The sequence below is a fragment of the Siphateles boraxobius genome, unplaced genomic scaffold, assembly GCF_051911475.1.
Source record: "Siphateles boraxobius isolate OS27281-9 unplaced genomic scaffold, OSU_SipBor_1 31, whole genome shotgun sequence".
Lineage (NCBI taxonomy): Eukaryota > Metazoa > Chordata > Actinopteri > Cypriniformes > Leuciscidae > Siphateles > Siphateles boraxobius.
Genome location: NW_027508931.1, coordinates 6478593 through 6501578, shown reverse-complemented (window position 1 = coordinate 6501578; position 22986 = coordinate 6478593). Strand labels below are relative to the sequence as shown.

At 38.1% G+C, this 22986-nt stretch overlaps 2 protein-coding genes across 3 annotated transcripts in view; both read left to right on the top strand.

Moving 5' to 3' along the window:
- Positions 1 to 2403: 2403 nt before the first annotated feature.
- Positions 2404 to 8466, top strand: meak7 (MTOR associated protein, eak-7 homolog). 2 transcript variants are annotated; one of them, XM_077193587.1, is made up of 8 exons: positions 2404 to 2491; positions 2686 to 2851; positions 3851 to 4081; positions 5964 to 6108; positions 6661 to 7059; positions 7528 to 7646; positions 7730 to 7912; positions 8007 to 8466. In XM_077193587.1, exons 2-8 carry the CDS (start codon positions 2690 to 2692, stop codon positions 8124 to 8126), a joined length of 1359 nt encoding a protein of 452 aa, XP_077049702.1. In that variant the 5' UTR covers positions 2404 to 2491; positions 2686 to 2689; the 3' UTR covers positions 8127 to 8466. The 2 variants fall into 2 exon arrangements, with proteins under 2 accessions (XP_077049702.1, XP_077049703.1); XM_077193588.1 differs by having other exon boundaries at positions 2487 to 2528.
- A 1228-nt stretch (positions 8467 to 9694) lies between these two features.
- plcg2 (phospholipase C, gamma 2) overlaps positions 9695 to 22986 on the top strand; it is a 39262-nt gene continuing 25970 nt past the window's right edge. The window contains exons 1-13 of the mRNA XM_077193567.1: positions 9695 to 10260; positions 11839 to 12041; positions 13675 to 13827; positions 14210 to 14303; positions 14522 to 14569; positions 14668 to 14752; positions 14996 to 15079; positions 15878 to 15921; positions 16019 to 16079; positions 16249 to 16350; positions 16437 to 16555; positions 16651 to 16736; positions 16900 to 17017. Coding sequence (XP_077049682.1) covers positions 11858 to 12041; positions 13675 to 13827; positions 14210 to 14303; positions 14522 to 14569; positions 14668 to 14752; positions 14996 to 15079; positions 15878 to 15921; positions 16019 to 16079; positions 16249 to 16350; positions 16437 to 16555; positions 16651 to 16736; positions 16900 to 17017 — 1178 coding nt within the window. The 5' untranslated portion in view covers positions 9695 to 10260; positions 11839 to 11857. The remainder of the gene's footprint in view (positions 10261 to 11838; positions 12042 to 13674; positions 13828 to 14209; positions 14304 to 14521; positions 14570 to 14667; positions 14753 to 14995; positions 15080 to 15877; positions 15922 to 16018; positions 16080 to 16248; positions 16351 to 16436; positions 16556 to 16650; positions 16737 to 16899; positions 17018 to 22986) is intronic.

The window sequence follows — 22986 nt, the reverse complement described above, 5'->3', positions numbered from 1 at the left end:
CCACATGAATATGATGCTGGTGCAATCTGATAGGTAGCATTTTCCACTATCGAGGTATAGCAAAATCTTAGAGGGTAGCACAAAAATCGTCAGAACATGGGCACAAAACTTTCACAGGAACATCGAAAGTGAAAAAGGCATCAAAAGTGAAAAAGGTTTATCTGCACTCTGCGGCACTATAGAGGCATTGTTAGAGGTAGCACACTGTACACAGTGACAATGTACAATTAGGTTGTAAAAACCTATTGTTCACATGTTCTATGACCTTGACGCATATGTAATATGTACAAAACTTGAATATTTCAAGATTACTGTACCTGAAGATAACTCTAATGAAGTAACGATTTTTACCAGTTTTGGTACATTTATTACAAATGCTCAAAATTATTGGATTAAAAATGACTTGAGAGGACATTTGAAGTCAATTTCACTATTTTAAAAGCTCATTATTTATCATGCTTAAAGTTGGCATGAAGGTTGCGAGAGTATTTTCTTAATTTGTGACATACATGTTTATCTGAGTGAATCGGCTTCTCGAATGAGAAAATCATGTAAGGCGTCCAGGGACTTGTCCATCAGGAATTGATTGGATCATTGTGACTTTCTATTGCTGTGATCTCATGTGAGTGAGGTTGTCCCAACTTTACGCCTGTTATCAGAGAAGAGAAGAAATGTTGCTCCAAGCAGAGGGTTTATTTTGATTAAATTATTTTGATTCTGTGTGTGTGTGTGTGTGTATGGGTCAGTTTTGGCTTCATTGTGGAGACAAAATGTCCCCAAAGGTACAGTAAAAACTTAAATCGTATACATTGTGAGAACCAGTCACAAAAAATATGGTTTAGTAAGCATACTAAATGACGTCTTAATGAAAATTAAGAAGTGGCTAGATTTAGGGAAGGAATATGAGAAAAAGCTCAGTATAAAACCATTACAAGTTAATAAAAGGTTACATACATGGTGATACAACAAACGTATGTATGTGCTTTGACTCGAGAGAAGTAAATAACACATCAGTGGAGTCTCAGCCCTGAGGACTGCCACAGAGTTCAAAAAGCCATGCTGGGTGGATGATTGATGCGCACGCGCAGTACATTACCAGTGAGGTTTTGCCATTCATTCATTACATATGATAGCCTGTCTTTCTGTTTCCGTCGCATCGAATTGAATACTATCCCTTCCTGCAGGTCATCTGATTTCACTATTTCCATTTCTCTGTTTATCAGTTTCGGTTACGGAAATGTCCTTAAACGGCTTCTTTTAAAACTTCTGGTAAGACTGCTGAACGTCAGCGTGTCAGCGAGCATCACGCCCAGATCTCACATGAATCTCATGCCCTTAAAAGGCGTTTTTCATCGCCTGTTGAGAAAGGTCTGTAAAGCCCCACGGAAAAGACAAAGCTGCTGCTTTAAATAAGCTGTATCTGTCTGACCTCTTATGGTCAACAAGAGGTACTACATTACTCTTCCCAATGACACAGACAAATTAGTTCGCTGAGCCAACCTGTAAAAACTAGGCTAATTATGAACTAATTATATAACCTATATTTATATATATCTAGCCTACTTTTTTCAATCTTATGTGCTGTTTTATCTTTAGATAAACAGAAAGACAATGTAATAATTTTGTTCAGGGGTCTTTCAATCTTTCAGATGCCAAGGACGTCATCCTGGTGCCCAGTCCTAACATTTAAAAGCCAGCTATATAGATTTCCATGTAAAAATACCACATGTATACTGTGAAAATTAATATTTAAATATGCTTAAAAATTTTTGTATGGTATTACGTTACTTTGTTGTGGTATTTCTGTGCTATAGGTGTATTATATATTTAGATGCATTATTAATTGATTTTTAAAATCAATTGAATTGTTTGAATCAATTTTTTATTAATTTCATTTAATGTATTTATTTATTGGGTTATTTTTGGTAAATTTAGTTTATTTATTGTTACATTTTTACAAGGTTTATCTTTAGACTTTTCCACAGACCCCATAGGACTCACTTGTGGCCCCTTGGGACTCCCCCTACACCCAGTTTCAAAACCCCTGATTTAGTAAATGTATACTTTGTTCTCTGTGTGGTCTTAAAACCCTAATGCAAATACTTTTCTATATAATCAGACACCATTTGTCATTAACAGAAAGTAGGCCTAAAAATTACACAAATACTTACAGTACCTAATTGTAAATAATTTTAATAAAATATCATATTAATTTACAAAACTAAGATAAAAGTAGCTACATCAACATATAACCATCTGGCGTAACAGTATCCTTTGTTCGTATTTTTTGAAAAATTTTAAATAATTTGACTCCTTGAAACTCTGCGGATGACGCAACCTGATCCAGCCAATCACAGCGCGGTTTGAAGTTTCTCTCCATTCATTGGTCCTCTGCGCGTGATGAACCAGGAAATGATTGTTTGTGTGTGTTTACCTTTACTATCTATGGTTTACATCGTGAGTCGAAATGTCAAACTGAACCACTGACCAGGTCTGAAAATCTCATTTCAGTTTTTCAGAACTCAAGTGTGCGTTGTATTTCAGAGTTTCCCTTGAACACTTGTTTCAGTCAGCAGCTGAAACTAAGCATGTTTTTTTTATGAATTAATTTGTGCCCATGACAGTCAGACTAAATTACATGAATGAATTAATTTAAGTTGACATTCCTTCGTGTTTTCCCTCCAGGGTGATGGGGAACACCGACAGTGTTGTAGCGCAGAAACGACTGGCTCGTTTTCGTCCGGATGAAAGACCCGTTATAGAGGGGACATTTGACAGGCTTCATGGAACTGGCTCCTCTGCTTCTTCATCTGGAAAAACGGGGAAGGTTTTATCCCTAGACATGCTGAAGGTAAGGTGAGCAGCTGTGGCATAAGCATTAAATTAGATCTGTTAAATCTAAAATTTAATTATATTTGTATTTGTGTATGTGTGTATACATTATCAATTCATTTTGAATTTTGAGTTCTTCATCATTACTCACCCTCAAGTTGTTCTAAACCTGTATGAATTTCTTACTTCTGCTGAACACAAAATAAGATATTTTGAAGAATGCCAGTAACCAAACAGTTGATGACCCCATTGACTTTAATAGTAATTTCCCCCCCATACTATGGAAGTCAATGGGGTCCATCAACTGTTTGGTTACCCATTATTCTTCAAAATATATTTTTCTGTGTTCAGCAGAAGAAATAAATTCATAAATAAAACTTCAAATAAAATAAATGTTAACTGAAATAAAACAAGATATAAAAAACCTTTAAACTTATTTTAAATTAGCTAGTTGCCAACAATGCGAATACAACATTTCTCAATTCATTTATTTGAACTTGATGTACTTACTAAAATAACTTATACTGAAATATAGTTGATATATATATATATATATATATATATATATATATATATAACAAATAACTAGAACTTTAATTAAAAACGAAAACAAAAATATATAAAAATTAATAATAATAAATTCAAAATATTAATAAAAACTATAACAGTATTTCAGTGTTGCTAAAATAACACTGAACTGAATGATTCAAAAACCATGGAAACCGATTGTTTGTAAATTTCCACATATTCCTTAGTCTACCACATAATTACTTACACATCAGTGGGACAATCATAAATTATTGATGCCCAGTTAAATGCTGTCTGAAGTCATTTGTAAGAAGGCTGAACAGTATTGTAGAATATCTAATAATACGCATTTGCCTAAAAACAATAATGTAATCGTCATGGCTGGTGAAAAGATGCATATCTGTCAAACATTTTCTCTTTGGATTGCATGTCTGTGCAAACTTAAGATACATTGATATTAACTTTTTGCTGTTCTTTTTATTTGTTTCAGATGACAATGGGAAAGATGGCATCAGAATCAATGATAAAGAGAGTATTCCATGCCATAAACAGCATTGATCCAGAAGTGCCACTGCCCCCTGGTGACGGGGTAAGTCGTGAGCAGTTGGTTATTTTCCTGGCAGATATTCTTAGAGGAACTGCAGAGGAACGTGCACCTTTGGTCTTGGCAATGGCAGAGGGTGCAAAGGCTACTGCTACCACAGCTGAGCAGATCAGAGGTGTAAGTACCACCAAAATCTAATTATATAAAGGGTGTTATGTACTATTATTTTTTAGTTTTCACTTTAATTTTAGTTTACGTTTTAGTTATGTTATGTGCTTTTGTCCTTTTTTATTCGTTTTTCATATTTATATATTTATATATATATATATTATAGATAGAAATATCTCTATATAGATTTGATTCATTTTTATTTCAGTTTAGTTTTAGTAATTTTAGTACATAAACTTATTTCATTTAGTTTCCAGGGCACATTTTCTAATTTTTGTTTTTCAGCTAATAGTTATATAGTAATAGTAAGATTTTTGTTTTGTTTATTTCAGCTTCATTTCAATAACCAAAGTTGATTATATCAGTTAAACCAACTAGGCCCGGTTTCACAGACAGGGCTTAGATTAAGCAAGGATTCGGCCTTAGATCAATTAGGATATCTATGTAGCTTGTATAAACATGCAATAGAAAAAAACATTACTGGTGTGCATCTTGAGACATAACAATGGCACTGACATATTTTAAGAAAGATATATCAGTGCAATTTGCCTTTCCATTAAAGGTGCAGTGTGTGATTTTTAGCGCCATCTAGCAACCAACAAAAGTTACGGTGGCCGACAGGAAAATATGTCATCGTCTGAGACAGCAGAGAGTAGTCAGTTCAGCAATGAGGTTTCTTTACAAGGATAAATTAAGAAATTATGTTTACTTAATTATTCAGTAAAACTATGTTATTGCGAATATTATTGTTACTTGCTCATCATAGTGTCAGTGTTTTATTCGCTGAACTAGGCTTGCTTCCTTGCACGAAGAGCAACATAGTAATGTAGTGTAACAAATTTATTAAATGTTTAATTTAGGTTCAACTGTATATTAACTGAGAAAGTTCACACAAGTGTTTACCATTTTGTGGCATAGATGAGGACATTAACCTTTTGTTACTTCTCAAGAACAGCTGGACTTTTGTCTCTATGATAATGTTAAGTTTTGAGTGATCTAATCAGGCTAATCAGTTACACTGTTATGCTGACGAGATCAGGGCTGTGGAATTTCCGGTAAAGTGCTGATTCCTGTACTTCACATTTACATGCTTTGTTCACCTATATGTAAATCCCTCCCCCTTGAAAAGTATATAAACTACAATGTATACTGCCTTAGTTAGACTTGGATGATGACTACAGCGATGCAACAGCAAAGTCCTCAATAAAGAGTAACTTCTGCTTTGAAAGATATCCCAACGTCTCCTGGTTTTCGCTTCTGAGTTGCCTACACTTTAGAAGAAAAAGTTCACAACAGTAACGAAACGTGTTTGTCCGTTTAGGTCTACTGTAGAAACATGTCGGCGCATTTCAGCGTAAGGGGAGCCGCAGTATATGTAGATAGAAACTGCTCATTCTAAGGTAATACAAATATAACGGTTCATTAAGTAAGGTCTTTATACACCACTGAAAACTTCTTTTATCAAGGTAGTGACGAAACGCGCTCTGTAGCGCTGTTTGTTCGCTGTCGGCTACGGTAGAAACGTGACGACACAATATGTCGACCTCCAAAGAAGGGGGTGCCTGCGGTTATGGAGATAAAAATGTCTCATTCTAAGGTAATAAAAACATAACGGTTTATTATGCAAGGTCTTTATACACCACTGTAAACATAGTTATGGATCTTATATTGCATTTCTGTCAATAGATCCTCAGAAATATTACACAATGCACCTTGAAAACAGCTCAAGTGTGTATTTTAGTCTAGAGCAAGCCTTGTCTGTGAAACCGGAGAATAGTTTGCTTACTCATGACTATTTAAACCCACAAAGTCACTTTAACAATGAAGCATCAATACAATTTCCAAATAATTCTTGAGATCTTACTGTGGTAATTGAATGTTTATGAAATAGTTTGTTGAAGACCTGGTTTCAGCGGCAGTCCAGACTCTAGTCCACAGGGGGCATCTGCAAGGTTGGCAACCCGATCGCATGGCTGATGGCCATCAAGGGGTTAAACTGCTGTCAGAACATTTGACCTCTGAATTAAAATCTTCAGGTTTGTATCAGAACAGTAAATGCTGTTTTAGATTCAATTCAAATGAAAATGAATAAAGTGTATTTTTGAATAATGTGACCCATTTGCATAAATCTCTTAAATAAGAGGTGTTCTTTTAGTATTATTTATATATTAAAGTATTTATTAATATTTTGAATTAGCTTTTATTTTTATATTTTACAATTTTATGCTTTGTAATTTTTAATGGCTTTTGTTTTTGCTTAACACTTTACAATAATTCCATTTGTAAACATTAGTTACCTACATTAGTTTTCATGAACTAACAGTGAAAAAATTATTTATTTTAATCTAAAGCATTTATTAATTTTAGTTAATGTTAATTTTAACATCAAAAGTTGTATATTTTAATATTATTTAATGGACCTGAGCTAACATGAACTACAATGAACAGCTGTATTTTTATTAACATTAATGCATTACCTAACATTAACTAATGGGACCTTATTGTGAAGTGTTACTTTGTTTTAACTAAAAGATACAGTGCACAGCAAGAGGATTATTTAATATAATTAATCCTTATCGCTTCAATAGATCAGAGTACGTGTGACATTCCATGTCTGGAATACTGGCTTTTCCGGATCCCAGCAATGGCCATGTTTTTGGAGCTTCTGATTGGTGAGGGGCTAGGAGTTGGGTTGCCCTCTCGTCCTCCCCCAACTCTCTTGCCCCCGTGTCGATACGCTCCCTGGAGTGACCTCCGATGTCTCTTGAATCTACCTCTTCTGATGTTCCTGTCCCCTCAGCTACCTGCGGGACACACCGCCCCCTGGAGGTTGTTATTCTCCACTAACATACACGGGGAAAGCTTCACCCGATTGGTGGGAAACTGCAAAAGTCGGGGACCCACTGTCATGTTGGTAAAAGACACTAAAGGCCATATCTTTGGCGGCTTCGCATCTCAAAGCTGGGAGGTCAAACCTCAGTTCCAGGGTGAGTTCAGAAAGAATAAACCATATGAAATTTTATGCTGTGTTCACACCATGTCATAATTAAGTTAATAATGAGATGATTACCTGAAATCGGGGCCGTTCACATCCTCCGACTCAAAATTATTGGTTTCTTTGGCAACACTATCATCGCCAAAATGGCTCTGTAGCAGTCAGGTGGTACAGTACATTGATCACGTGGTACACTCTTAGAACAAAGGACAGTGTAAGAGTAGCCCAATTCCGTGGGAATTATTGTCGTGTTAACTTGCCCTAAATTCAACACAAGAAAGATTTCTGCACACACAGTGTGAATGCTAAGATTGTATAAGTCAGAGTTTACAAATTGTAATTACGAGTTCTATGAGGACATGAATGCTTGGTCAGAATCTCGTTATTAGTTAATTCTGACATGGTGTGTGAACACACCTTTATACATTACAATCAATGTTTTTTCTTCTTTTTGCACTAGGCGATTCCAGGTGCTTCCTCTTCTCCATTTCTCCCTACATGCGAGTGTTCACTTGCACAGGCTATAACAATCATTACATGTACTTGAACCAGGGCCAGCAGACCATGCCAAATGGCTTGGTGAGATCCATATTAAACAGTGCTCAAGGCTTTACAACACCATGGAGCAAAACAAAAATACATAGTTTCTTCTCTTTTTTTAGGGTATGGGTGGTCAGCATGGCTATTTCGGCATGTGGTTGGACTTCGATTTTGGACACGGCCACAGCAGGGCTCGACCACGGTGCACTACATACGGCAGTCCTCAGCTCTCAGGAGACGAGGAATTCAAACTGGACACCGTGGAGATGTGGGGCGTTGGGCAGCCACCTGAAGAACAGGAACAGGTCTGTGATAATATGCTGAATTTTGTAGTTTTTTGGGTTTGCATTTTTGATACTAAAAAAGTAAATATTCCAATTGAAACATGTTGACATTCAGGACGAGAAGAAGAAAAGCATACTGGATGCAGATCCTGAAGGACAGGCCATGATGGAAATGACAGGGAAGACCCTGCACAGCCAAGGCCTCCGAGAACCTGAGGAGGATGAGGGACAGTGAGGATGGAAAAAAGATGAAGACAACATGGAGATCAAACCAGCAGTGTTTCTTTTCAGTATATGAATATGAATGATGAAGAAACCACACTGTTAAGAACCACTTATTAAGGTGTTATTATACTGCAGTTTTTATGTGGATATGCAAAATCAAGGATCTGGTTTCCTGCTTTCTGGGAAATATTAAATTGTGCACACAAAGACATTTTGATGTTCTGCTTGACTACTGTTTAACACTGAGTATTGACAATGTGTGACTGAATTTTACATTTCTTATCAAATATCTGGACATTATGTGGTTGCATTTTGTCTTGACTGATAAATTTAGTGACTGGAAACTGAAAGGTTCATTCATTAAATGGAAATTATTATTTATAGGTGCTTGCCAAAGGCAAGGCATCACTATTGTTATTGCTAATACTTAAACTTCGGCACGCTATTCCCACCGTACTGTTTGTCGTAAACACATGAATGAGGTGTCAAATTGACCGGTTTGTGGAGAGGTGTGCTATGACTGTGTATGCTGTTCGTCCGACGGGCGCTAAATCTGCTGAAAACAGTTCCATAGACTTAACATTGGTACAAAATTTGTAAGATCATAGAGACTTGGAATTGGGCTCTTTTGACTAGTCCTATCAAGCAGCTAATAAGTAGTGACATAACAAGTTCATAGCCACACCCTAGCAACCAGTTACTGGACCCTTGCAACCATTTAACCCATGAATAAGCTCCATCTTAGCACCAGGATATCATATAGACATGGAGGTGGGCTCGTTTGTTCTGGTTGGGAAACCAGTCTACCAGTCTCTGTAACCAAACCCTAGCAACCGAGTGCCGAGTTTTGCCACTGCAAGCACCACTCACATTTTCACCACTCACACCAAATACATAAATGTAATTCTCATAATGAAAATGTAAAAGAATCACTATTGATTCAGAATGGGAAATTACAAAACCATACTATAATAATGGTAATATAAAAAAATTTGAACTTTGTTTCCATAATAATTTGGCATTTGACAGTAAACTGTAACTTTGATAGATGCTGTAGGCCTACTTGAGTTTCCAGCATGCATCGCAGTATTAATAAAATGTGTAGATTTCTGTTTATTGTTTGCTGCTTTTAGTGATGGCTCTTTTGCAGTCACTCACTGTTTTTAATATTATTAAACAATAAACAATCCTTATAATATACTATACAACATTGATATTAAATAAGTAAACCACTTTGGTTTTTAGGCCGAAATTAAACTTTTTTTCAGGATGAAGTTGGTTAAATATTTACAGTTACCTAGCCTAATACTTTGTAGTTTTTTGCATCAAGATGATAAATATGTTACCCAACAGCAGCCTTCTAGTCTGATTTTTTTCATGCATTCTTAATGCAAATGAACAGTGGAATGGGCGCACTGTGGAAAGTAATGGTATAAGAAAAGAACGCGACTTGAATTCGACATTCTAGGCTATGGAGCATTTTTCTCATTCGCATGTTTAAAGAAATAAACACGAGAATAAGACCAATGATTCATTACTCAAACATTTACATAATTTTGGACGACAACATCTTCCTCTGACAGCCAGCGCCCAACTGCCAGCAACAGGTGCTTTCATTTTCATATCACCTCCTCAAAAGTTTACTTAGAAAGTATGTCCATTTTTATACTTTGCTTTAAGGCATTCCGTTTGCATTTAGAGTCATACGTTTAGTTTTTACATGGTCATTAATAGGTTGTGAACATAAACCACTAAATAAGAAGAACTTCGTGATGTCATGATTACGTTAACACGGGCAACATGCGACTGAATACACAGAAATAAACGCTTCCCCAGTATCCGGATCTCACGTTTTTACACAGGCACAAAGACACAAAAGTTTGACAGCGTGGTAAACGCATCGCCATCTCTTCCCTGGGGATTTTGCATAGATATTTTTGCTTCCGGATTTTTTTTATTCTTATAATGTTCTCTTCACTTCCGTGTGTTAAGCGAATAGAGGAACTGACCACATTGTGACTAGACTGATCATAGAGATTTTTTCAATACTGCATTGGGCTATTTTTTATTTTTTAAAATGAGGATTAGTTAAACTACAGCAGGCGGTTTTCGAAGTGGTCATTGATTGTCTTCTCTAAACTTGGGTAAGTCTTTTTTTAGTTTGGATGTTTACATTACGGGGTTTTACAGTAGCTGTTCATGTATGTGTATTTTATTTAAAGGCCTACATTTTTGTTTATTAAAAATTCTCTGATAAAATTTAAGGCATTTTATCAAATATGAGTTGAATCTCCTTTAGTTTTCCCATTTATCATCAATGGGAAAACTGTTACTTGAAAATTATATTTGCTACAAAATGCACAGTAAGTAATGCACAAAATTGTTCTATACACATCCGTGGTCTATAAAAACGGCTAATTCTGCAAAAGCAGGTGTGCCTCCTCTACCTCTTGTTGTAAATGATAACAATTGCGTATTGTACTTACAGTAAAGACAAACCCATATGTGGCATATACATTTTCTGACACTGTAGAGCAACATGTCTTCACTTATTCTTATCTTGTTATCATTTGTGTAAAACATTTTTTTTGTTAGTTGGTTCTTTTATCTTGGTGCTTGTCTTTAAATGTTAGGAAAGACAAAGAGAATGGTCTCTCTTTCACACAGAAAGCTCAAAATGGAAGAATTGAGGGTGTGAAGGTGATGTACAAAGGTTTCTGAATGGAAACCACATTGATTTTACTGGGTTAATGATTTACTTTTAAAAGGGGACTTGCTTTGGGACACTTCCACAGTACTCAGCTACTCATTTGCAATGCAAATATTGGCTTCTATGGGGAACGAGACATGAAACATCTATTTTGCTTGCCATGGTTCAACAGTTTGGAAAACTGACTTGTCTCTGAGAGGTGTTCTGTTTAGTCACAGATAACTGATGGTGATATTCCTCTTTAGGTTGTGATAATTTCTATTATCAGAGCTGACATGCATGATTGGGAAATTACAGTATTAACATTGTCTTCCTCACAAATTGTACTTCTTTAAACCCAAAACTGTTAAGAGGAATCCATTGTTCTGGCAAATTCTGTTTAATGAGCACTTGTTTCATTTGACAACTTAAAATCTTCATTGAATCTATATGCTGTTGTCTATTGAAACAGTAGATGTATAATCCATTCAATAAATTCCATGCACTTCACAACAAAATGGATTAATTAAGATACAAGTATTTCAAGATATTCCTCACTCATCCTCGTGTAGTCCCAAACTTGTCTCAAAACCTGAATGAATTTTTTTCATCTGCAGAACACAAAAACAATATTTTGAAGTATGTTTCAACCTTTTTTGTCCATGTAATGAAAGTCACTGCAAACCATTGAATGGGCAATGAAAACACTGAGACATTTTTCAAAATATCTTTTTTGTTCCAGAGAAGAAAGAAAGTCATACAGATTTTGAAACAACACGAGGGTGAGTAAATTATGACAGAATTTTCATTGAATTTAATGTTTGATTTGTTCCATGCAGTATCTTGAAATATTTGAATATCAAATTCTCTGTTTTGTCTTGATATTCAAAGTACAGACATTTTCAGCCATATAATTCAGTTGTACAGAAAGCGTACCTGCCAAGTATCTACATATGCACCATGAGACTACATGCGTACCTGCTGCCACGCAGATTGCAATAAGTGACCACCTGTGGCCGTTTGTTTTTTCCAGTGTGTGACCAAAGGAAGAGATGGCAGGCCGCACTCAACAAGGAGACATGACCGAGTACAAGAAGAGTCTCATTAAGCGGGACTTGGAGATGGGGATAGTGATGACAGTGTACAGACAGAGGATGGAGAGGCTTACCGTGCAGGTCATCATGGAGACGCGACAGGTGGCCTGGACGCGCACCGCCGACAAGACAGAAGGAGTGTGTGAGTACCTTGCCTCAAGTTAATTTCTTGCATTTACACTTAAAGCTGTACATTTTTTCTGTATGTGTAAAGAGAAACCCATCTTTGTTTTACCATTTAAGCTACAGGAACTGTAAAAGTTTATTAGTAGTACTGTAAAATTGATTAATCGCATCCAACATATACTATATATATATATATATATATATACGCATAAATAATTACATATACACTGACACGCACACACATTTTTTTCATTTAGTAGACAATTTTATCCAAAGCAACATACAGTATAAATGATGATCTTCACAAGCAATTTATCAACAATGTTTGCAGTACACATATTCAAGGAATGCATTTATATTTTAAAGGAATATTTATTTTAAATTTAAAAGCATGTTCAAATGTTTTTTTTTTTTTAAATTTTGATTCAAGTTTTAGAAATTTAAATGAATTACTACTATTCAAAAGTTTTGTGTCGGTTAGATTTTGTAATATTTTTTATTTAAAAAAAAGTATCTTATGCTCATCAAGGCTGCATTTATTTGATGACAATACAATTAAACCGTAATATTGTGAAATTGTATTACAATTTAAAATAACTTTTTTTTATTTTAATATATATTATTTTTTTTTAAATCTGTGAAGCTGAAATTTCTGCATCATTACTCCAGTGCCGTAATATGTAGATTTGGTGCTCAAGAGCTATTTCTTATTATTATCAATTTAGAAATAAGTTGTGCTACTTGCAATTTTTGTGGAAAACCATGATACATTTTCTTAAATTTTTTTTTTTGATGAATAGAAAGTTCAAAAGAACAGTATTTATTTAAAATAGAAATCTTTTGTCACAATGTAAAAGTCTTTATTGTCCTCGCTGAATAAAAGTATCACTTTAAACATGGGTGGTGATGGCGCAGTGGATAAGACACATCCCTTTGGTGTGAGAGACCCGGGTTCGAATCCACTGTGAGACACCAATGTGTCCCTGAGCAAGACACTTAACTCCTAGTTGCTCCAGAGGCTGCGACCTCTGACATATATAGCAATTGTAAGTCGCTTTGGATAAAAGCATCAACTAAATGAAATGAATAAATAAATGAAATGAAATGAACGGAAGTGTAACATGTCATGTGTGCCTTGTCATGGTGCTTCTGATATTTACATATATTCATATATTTATATATATATATAAAACATACATTTATATTTAATTCAAAACTCATCCCCACAGGAATTATCTCTTTCTTTTAATCAGACCTGGTCAAGTGTTGTTTTAGTATTTGTTTATAAACTATTATGGTATTTTCTTATTTTGAATTAGCATTTATTTGTATATTTTCAAATGTTATTTGTAGATAAAGTTTTAATAAATTTGTTATTAGTATTTTATTTCTATTTCTATTTAGTTTTAATTTATTTTTATTATATATTTTGATTCCAACAATTTTTTTCTTTTCTTTTTACATTTAAAAAAAAAATGTTAACAAGTTTTTCATCTTATATTTTATTTTATTTTTATTTTTAAAGAAACGAAAAAGATTTTTATTAATTATACTTTTAGTTAACAATAACAACACTATGATTGCTGTCTGTTGATCTGAATACTGTCAGTATATACAGTACGTTTATTATTACAATCTCATTGTTGCAGTGGACCTTTTTGAGATCCGGGAAGTACGACCAGGAAAAAACTCCAAAGAATTTGATCGATTCAAGGACAGCAAGGATAAAAATACAGACCCCAACACATGCTTTACCATATTCTATGGCTCTCAGTTTGTTCTCAACACTCTCAGTCTTGGGGGTATGTGTGCTTTTTATAAATTACATATTCTAAGTAATAAAACCATATAAAGATAGGGTAGGCAATTTTGAACATGCTAGCAATAGCTAACTTCACAGTGCCAAAGCCACGTCTCTTTCAAAACACACGAACGCACACAGCAGCGTCTGCTAAACTTCTCTTTCTGAGACTCTTGAGGAAGCCTCTTCCTTTCTTTCAATATACATTTTAGATTCATTTGATATTTTGATATGTATATGACTGCATTAAAATGCATTTTGCTTACCTGAGTTAACGGATATTCTATTATTTCTCTGGTTTAGAAATGACTGATGTGATCCTAAAATTTTCTGTGGAAAAGATTGCATTGTTTTTAGCACTGATAGTATTTGCTATTCCACAGCTGATTCAGTGGATGATGCAGAAAAATGGCTGACAGGACTGGAGTTACTCAGACAGGAGACACTGGTGGCTCACACACCAGAAATTATAGAGAGGTACACACACACACACACACACACACACACACACACACACACACACACACACACACACACACACACACACACACACACACACACACACACACACACACACACACACACACACACACACACACACACACACACACTTACAGAGAGTGTACCTTGTGTATCTATGAACAGTAACCCAAATCATATGTTTGTTTCATTCTCTGTTTTTCCTCTTACTGTAGTTGGCTGAGGAAGCAGATGTACTCGGTTGATCAGACAAAGAAAAATAGGTTCTCCTCTTTCTCTTTCACCTGCTTCTCACCCAGTTTCATTTCAGTTTTGTCTCTCCTCTTTACCCCTCTTTAATGCTCTTTCATGTCTCTCACAGCATTACCTTGAAAGAGCTCAAGTCTCTTTTGCCACAAATGAACTTCAAAGTACCAGGTGGACGTTTTTTGAAGGACAGAATTTCGGTATGAATGTTTCATTGTATACACATCATCTTGACGGAAGTGAATGCTTTGCATCATATGGAAAACTTTATGGCAACTGAATAGGAACATTTCCTCTCCTGACGTTTTGCAAATGATGATCTGTGTTTATCTACAAGTTTTAATATAATACTACAGTATTTTTGAAAGACATGTCTAGTTGCACTAAAAGTAATATATTAACTTTAATATATTAAAGTAATAATATAAACTTCATAATTTCAGGTGGTGGGAGCAAAGAAAGATGTCCTAGATTTTGAGCAATTTCACAAATTCTACAATCTTTTGATATTTGAAAACCAAAAGATGGTAAGAGTGCAGTTTTTTTTATATTTGAAAACCAAAGATTGTAAGAGTGCAGTTTTGGGTGTAATTTATATATATATATATATATAATTACACCCAAAGCATATTTTGTTCAGCAAAACTAAATATATTTACACTACTGTTCAAAAGTTTGGGGTCGGTAAGATTATTTAAAAAACTCTTGTACTCACAAAGACTGCATTTATTTGATCAAAATACATTCAAAACTGCAATATTGTGAAATGTTATCACAATTTGAAATAATTGTTTCATGTTTTAATATTTTTTTAAATGTATTTTATTCCCATGATGGCAAAACTGAATTTTCAGCATCATTACTCCAGTCTTAAGAGTCACATGATCCTTCAGTAATTCTAATATGCTGATTTAGTGTTCAGGAAACAATTATTATCAATGTTGAAAACTGTTGTGCTGCATGATATTTTTGTGATTGGCAGATAGCATTATAACAGTAAAACATATATTTTCATTTATTTGAAGCCCTGTCAAGTCTTTACTGAATAAAAGTATTAACTTCTCACTGTATATATATGTGTATTATATATATATATATATAATATGTTACATACATAATATATATGTATATATGTGTGTGTGTGTGTGTGTGTGTGTGTGTATGTAACATATTTTTGATATATATAATGTTACATACATAATCTTTATGTATATGTGTGTGTGTGTATATATATATATATATATATATATATATATATATATATATATATATATATATATAGTATGTTACATACATATGTTGAATGTTGCTTGTCATTTTTTTAGATTCTAGAGGAGTTTAAAAAGGAGTCGTGTGCTTTCATCTTGGGGTAAGAAACTGTCCATTATTTTGGTTGAATCGGTTCTTCAAATGTGCATCATGCTAATGTTCTCATTCTTATTATTTTGTATTTTTTATCTCTGCAGTATCAACGATCAGCCTATTCAACTCTCCGATTTTCAAAGATTCCTTTTATATCAGCAAAGAGTAAGATTTATATATTTATTTGTATACTTCCTGCTCATCCATCCATCCATCCATCCATGCATTCATCTGGCTATATTTATATACTGTATATACCTGTCATCTACAGTATATATATTTAATTGAAATTCTATTTGTTTTGTAAAGAAAATTCTGTGAATTTATTTTGAAGGATACATGGGCTAACAATCTGAATCAAGTCAGAGAGCTGATGACTATATTTATCGATGACACCATGAGGAAGACTAATGATCCAGCCTTTACTGTTGAAGAGGTACAGTTTATAGAGATCTGTTTACTCTATGTTCATTTATATTTGCAGGTGATGTGTTTATATTGCTTTTCTCTTAATCTTTGTAGTTCCTCAGTTTTCTCTTCTCCAAAGAAAACTCAATTTGGGATGAGAGGTTCTCAGAGATTTGCCCACTGGACATGAACAATCCTCTGTCTCACTACTGGATCAACTCTTCTCACAACACGTCAGTGCTGCTGTTCTTTATGCTCATGACACACATGCAACTCCTCGTCATGATGAACTTCCTGTGTTACTTTATGTGTTTTGCTTTTTTCACAGATATTTAACTGGAGATCAACTGCGCAGTGAGTCCTCAACAGAAGCCTATGTGCGCTGCCTGAGGCTCGGCTGCCGCTGTATTGAGTGTCAGTGAACCATACCCTCATTTCTACATAAATACTTTTTAATTCTCTGCTAAACTAATGCAGGTCCCTTTCTGCTTCATTATTACAGTATGCATTAATGATGATAATACATTGAAATCTGATATCAGTGGGAAAATCCGTATGTTTTTTTTTTTCAATTCAGTGGACTGCTGGAATGGTGCAGATGAACCTATTATATACCACGGCTGGACCAGAACCTCCAAGATAAAGTTTAAGGATGTGGTTAAGGCCATCAATGATCATGCTTTTGCAACATCTGAGTTAGTCATCAGCAACACACACATTCACATATTTATTTGGTGACATTCTCCCTGTTAGTGGGAAATGGGCGAATTTAACGAAACTAAAGACTTTTAAAGAAAATACCCGGGTTATAGTGTGTCCCCTCCCCTATTTAAAAGAAATAAGCAGTTATATTTTGCATGAAGACAATTAAGCCTATTTTTATAAATTATTTGCATTTTGACATTATTTGTATGACAATAAAACAAACTCTCCCCCTAAATTGCCATTACTGCTACATGAAAAGAAATAATAATTAAAATGTACATTTTAAATGTAAAGTGCTATAAAGCATGGGTAGAATTTGTACTTTTTCAGTAAGTCAAGTTTGACATTACGTCGATACTGAAATATTGGGTCTCACTTGGGAGCCCAATCACCGTCGGGTAGTAAGAAACCTTGCCTACAACTCACTCATTTAGCTTTTTGCTTTGGAGCCGAGCGGTTGTCTAACTCGCTCTGCCATTCCTCTTCGCCAGAGAGGAGACATTCTTCTGTTGGAGAAAAGTGGTGTTTAGCCCCACGATTGCACAGATAAGTGCAGTGACTCCACCCCTGGGTGCTTCAACTTTCCCAGGCCGCTGCGAGCATCGGGTTTGAGTGGAACCCTCCACCCTGAACACTTGTGGTTGGACAAATGGATTCTTAGCACGGGGTATGCTTCACAGCATCGTCCTGGCCTGGTACCTTTATTCCCGGAGGTGCATGTGGAGGCCATAAAGTCGTGGAAGCCACCTTTCTCTGCCCAAAGCCACTTCACTCTCACTACCCTCGATGATGGGGCACCCGAGGGGTACCCAGAGATTCCTCAGGTGGAGCGTGGCTAGCGCTGCCCAGCCTGTCTCGTTGGCTCATTCGGATGATCAGACTCAGCTATTCGATTCAGTTTGCCCAGCTAGTACTGCTAGCTTTGCGCCAGTTTAGACCGTTGTTGCAGTACAAGCAGGTACTGGTCTGGACGTACAACATTGCGACGGTTGCATACATCAACCAGCAGCATTAGACTTATATTCCGGGCGAGCTAAATCGTGCTGCGGACACGCTCTCACGACAGCTCACACTCCCAAGAGAATGTAGACTCCATCCCCAGGTGCTCCAGCTGATCGATTCGGGGACGCAAAGGTACACTGTTTGTTTCTCCGGAATACTCCCATTGCCAGCTCTTTTACTCCCTGACCGAGGGGATCCTCAGTACAGATGTGCTGGCACACAGCTGACCCCGAGGTTTGCACAAGTTACCTTCCTGCTCGCACAGACACTAAGCAAGGTCAGGGAGGATGGGGAGCAGGTCTTGATGGTTGCTCCTAACTGGTCCACTCGGATTTGGTTCTCGGACCTGATGCTCCTCGTTACAGCCCTTCCTTGGCGGATGCCCCTGAGGAAGGACCTTCTTTCTCAGGGATGGGGCACCATAGGGCACCCACATCCAGGGTGGGACATGGCACACTTAAGTGGCATTCCACCTGCAGTGGTGGACACCATCAATCAAGCCACAACCCCCTCTACCAGGCAAGCTTATGTCTTGAAATGGAGTCTGTTTGGTGGTTGGTATTCTTCCCATCAGGAAGACCCCCGTAAATGCCCGATCAGCTCTGTGCTTTCCTTCATGCAAGAGAGGTTGGGGTGAAGGCTGTCTCTCCCTCCACATTGAAAGTGTACGTTGCTGCTATTGCGGCACATCACGATACAGTGGATGGAAGGTCTTTGGGAAAGCACAACCTGATCATCAGTTTCCTGAGAGGTGCCAGAAGACTCCTTAATCCTCCTCAGCCACGCCTCATCCCCTCTTGGAATCTCTGTAGTGCTTACAACTCTACAGAAAGGACCCTTTGAGTCGCTAGAGTCAGTCAAGCTTAAAGTGTAAATTGCAGGTTAACCACCACAATCAATTAATGTGTTAATTAAAGTGCTCAATATATATATATATTTAAAAATTTCGGTCTTAAAATGCGTTAAAATAACATTTATTGGGGTTTCTTCAAAGGTAGCATGTTTTTTACCGTAACTGGGTGATGACGTCATAACAGGGAGTAGCAACCCGTACTCTGCTAGATTCCTACTGTTTGCGGTTTGACTATGGAGAACGACTGGGAGACTGAAGAGGTGGGAAACCATCAAATTCTTGATGGACCACAGCCCTACAATTTTGAACCAGTCAGGCGTGAGAGAGGGGAGGAAATTGTCAGAAATCATGGCCCTCAAAGAGTTATTAATGCTTGGTGTGAGAAAAATTAGTGGAGGGTTGGCCAGGTTTCCTGGTGAGTGGCTAGAGCTAGCCTTGGTTAGCCTGGTGCTAGCCCGGATAACATTAGGAAACAAGCTAAAGTCTTTTCAAAATCTTGCCGTCATGTAGAATAGCAAGAAGGGACAACAACTGAAGACATTATTTACTTACATGGTGTTAGTGGTCCTAATCAGAGCTGTAGAGATGCACACACTGCACAGGCACAATGGCGCTTTTGCTGGCATCTGTTGACAGAAAGCGATATTTCCTGTGCTAAAACGCAACTAATTAACAATGTTCATTGTCAGAAAGAAAAAAATAGATCGATGTCCCTATCGCTGTGTTTGACAGGTGTTTGTGTGGGCTATGCCACCCAATGGAATCAGCAGTGGAGAGTATGTTCTGTCGTGAGGTGAACGGGTTTAGGAGTTTAGTGGAGCAGCTCGACCCGCGACCGGCAAATCTGAGGTGCCTTTTACGCAGCATCCTGGTTTTGACGCATGCTGCCTGAACCCGTTTGTTTTGCGCATAGCTTACTCTCATTTCAGGCAGGATCACGGTCCTCTTGAAGCCAGCACACACGAGTATGTTTACAATTCAGTAATTTAATTAATCACTTCTGAATCTAAAAAACGTTTCTACTAAAATCAGCTCGCTTCGTAACCACAAACTTCACCCAGGCACGAATCAGCCGTTTGTCCTTGGGGAACTTGTGGAGCCTCTCTCCCGTATTCGAAGTATTTGTACATCCCGCACAAACACAATAGTTCAGCATTTTTGTTACTTGCCGTTAGACTAACGGTAACTCTAAGCTTTGAGTCCCTGTTATGACGTCACGCCCAGCCTAGTGGAAGGGAGGGGGCTTGCTTAAAACCACTATAAAACGTACCAACTTTTCATATTATATTCGGCATTTTGGTATAAAAAACATAAAAAACAATGGTGGGCGGTTCTTATCTTTATGTTTAATAAGCACATTGCATTATCTTCGTGAAAAATCTAACCTGCAATTTACACTTTAAGATCCTGTCCCTTAAAACAGTGCTCCTGACCGTACTCATGTCTATCAAGAGGGTGGGGGATTTCCGGTCAGCGAAACGTGCCCGGAATTTGACCCAGTTGACTCTCAAGTAATCCTGAGACCCCGACCTTGGATATGTGCTCACCACTTTTCAGGACGTTCGTGCCCTGTGCATTTATGCGGACCGCATGTAGAGCTTTTCTTTTATCTGGGCGTTACCGCACAGCACCTTTTTAGCAGACATTTTTGCAAGATTTTACAATCTCCGGGTGGAGCCATTTTTTTCCTGTGTGTTGACAGTATAATAGGTAAGTTGCGGGAAAACTGGCTCAGAGTGCCACTTGCAGCTTCATTCACCCTCGGTGAGGGGGTATGAACGCTTATTTTTCTCTCCAGATGAGTACCCCAGCTGGAAAACCCTGGTTTGAGGTTCCTCCAACACCCTTGGGCAGTGAAACTTGGCAGAGGAGTCTAAATCCATGCCCAGTACTTCTGTGCATGCCCCCTTGGTCCGCTCCTGTACTGTGCTATGTGCCCATTTGTAGTGATCCCCCCCGGGTAATAGAATAAGTGTATTTTTCCATGGGTATAGTTTCCCTGTTGGTAAACCTGTGTTTTCCCTTGACAGTGGTTGCTCTGTCACTGGGGATGGGTACCGAAACCCGGTATTAAACGGGCCCCGGGGCTGAATTTTGAAAGACCGATGTGTGGTGAACAGGAATGCCGAGGGACGTGAGAGAACGGCGCGAGGCCGGTGGTGCGATTGCTAATGAGCAACACATGTGTAGCACACCGGTCTCGCATCTCTCACGGAGGAGCGGAAGCATAAAGGAGGAGCGACGACGTTGATGATCGAGAGAGGAACAGGCCTGTATTTTAGTTGTGTTTGGTTTTTGTATTTGTATTTTATTTTAGCCAGCAGTCGTCCGCGAGGGGCTGCTGGCAGTTATGTTTATTTTCGGTAGCCAGCAGTCGTCCGCGAGGGGCTGCTGGCGGTATTTTTGGGGAGGGGAGGGGAGGAGCAGGGAGCGGGGAAGGAGCGGCCATGGATGCTCGAGGCGGTGCGCTGGAGTGATTTGCCGGTGGGACGGTCGAGCTCGCTGCCGGCCGCCTGGGTATTGGAGGGGCGGCTGCCATCCGGGAGGGAGAGGAGGAGTCGCCGCCGCTCGCCGTGGGCCGGAGCCTGCTGCCGTCCACCAGCGAAGGGGAGGAGCAGGGAGCGGGGGACTTCTGCCGTCTGCCCAAGGCACCCGAGGAGCCATCGCCATCCACCGGGCGGCAGAAGAGCGTCGAGCCGTCCACCGACGGCTACCCAGCGTCACCGCCAGGCACCGCAAAGGAGATCGACCAGCTGGTGGGGGACCAGATGACAGTGCGTTGTGGGAACCGGACCAGTTTTTTTTTTTCCTCTCTCCACTCTCTCGATCTGTCGCTCCTCATGCTTCCGTCTCCGTTTCCCTCGGCTTGTCGGTCCATACCCCCCAGGGATCGCCGCCGCCGGGGGGGAGTAGGCACAGGCTCGTGGGTACCCCCCGGCCTGTGAGGGGCGATGGGGGTATGTGGCGAACAGGACGGCCGGGGGACGTGAGAGAACGGCGCGAGGCCGGTGGTGCGATTGCTAATGAGCAACACATGTGAAGCACACCGGTCTTGCATCTCTCACGGAGGAGCAGAAGCATAAAGGAGGAGCGACGACGTTGATGATCGAGAGAGGAACAGGCCTGTATTTTAGTTGTGTTTGGTTTTTGTATTTGTATTTTATTTTAGCCAGCAGTCGTCCGCGAGGGGCTGCTAGCAGTTATGCTTATTTTCGGTAGCCAGCAGTCGTCCGCGAGGGGCTGCGGGCGTTAATTTTGTTTGTTTGTTTTATTTTAAATAAAGTTTATTTAATTGTTCGCAGGTTCCCTCCTCCTTCTTCCCTGAACATTGCTACACCATGTATCGATAATCTCGTATGTTATCGGTTCTGCTGTCGGTACTGTAGAAATTAAGAAAATACACGTAGGGCCTACTATTTATTATTGCTATAAAGAAGTTATCTTGAACATATTTATCTCGCCAGACATTTCTATATATAATAATATTAAACCATTTGTCTGTGATGTAATTTTGCTACTCGTAGTCCAGAAGAGAGAGCGATCTCTCACGCGGAGCCACAGCGCGCACAACACGACAGCCCCTGCTTAACGAGTGACAATGAGGACAGAACTAAAAATTCAAACTTAGTTACACTTTAGATCTGGCATATTATTCTAATTTTATTTTAGATCTTCAAAGATTGTAAAAAGAAGATATTTGAGATAAAACCAATTACAAACTAGACACATTTTGTCTGGTGTGCAACTTCCTTCCCTTCACAGCAGTGCGCTGTCATTTCTTCCTAAAACCCAAACATACCGTTAAAATCAGCTTGATCGGTGATTGTTGTAAAATGCAGTCTCTACTGTTGCTAAATTGCGGATGCGTTTGATCATAAAAAGAGCTAACAAAAACACAAAAATCTGCGCAAGAGATGCTGTTCACAAGGCGGTCGCGCGGTCCGAAACGGACTGCAGCGAGACAAGAAAAGTATACTTAACTTTGGGCTTCATGTGCGCATCTAAACTATCAAATATACACAAAAATATAAAAATGACCAGCTCTGAGATTCACTGAAACTCAGTTTATTCCCTTAAACAAAGTTTATGTCTTAAATGGACGTA

Coding starts and splice junctions, on each gene's coding strand:
- meak7 (XM_077193587.1), top strand. CDS start 2,690: ATGGGGAACACCGACAGTGTTGTAGCGCAGAAACGACTGGCTCGTTTT. Junction 2,852..3,850: donor TATCCCTAGACATGCTGAAG/GTAAGGTGAGCA, acceptor TATTTGTTTCAG/ATGACAATGGGAAAGATGGC. Junction 7,913..8,006: donor CACCTGAAGAACAGGAACAG/GTCTGTGATAAT, acceptor GTTGACATTCAG/GACGAGAAGAAGAAAAGCAT.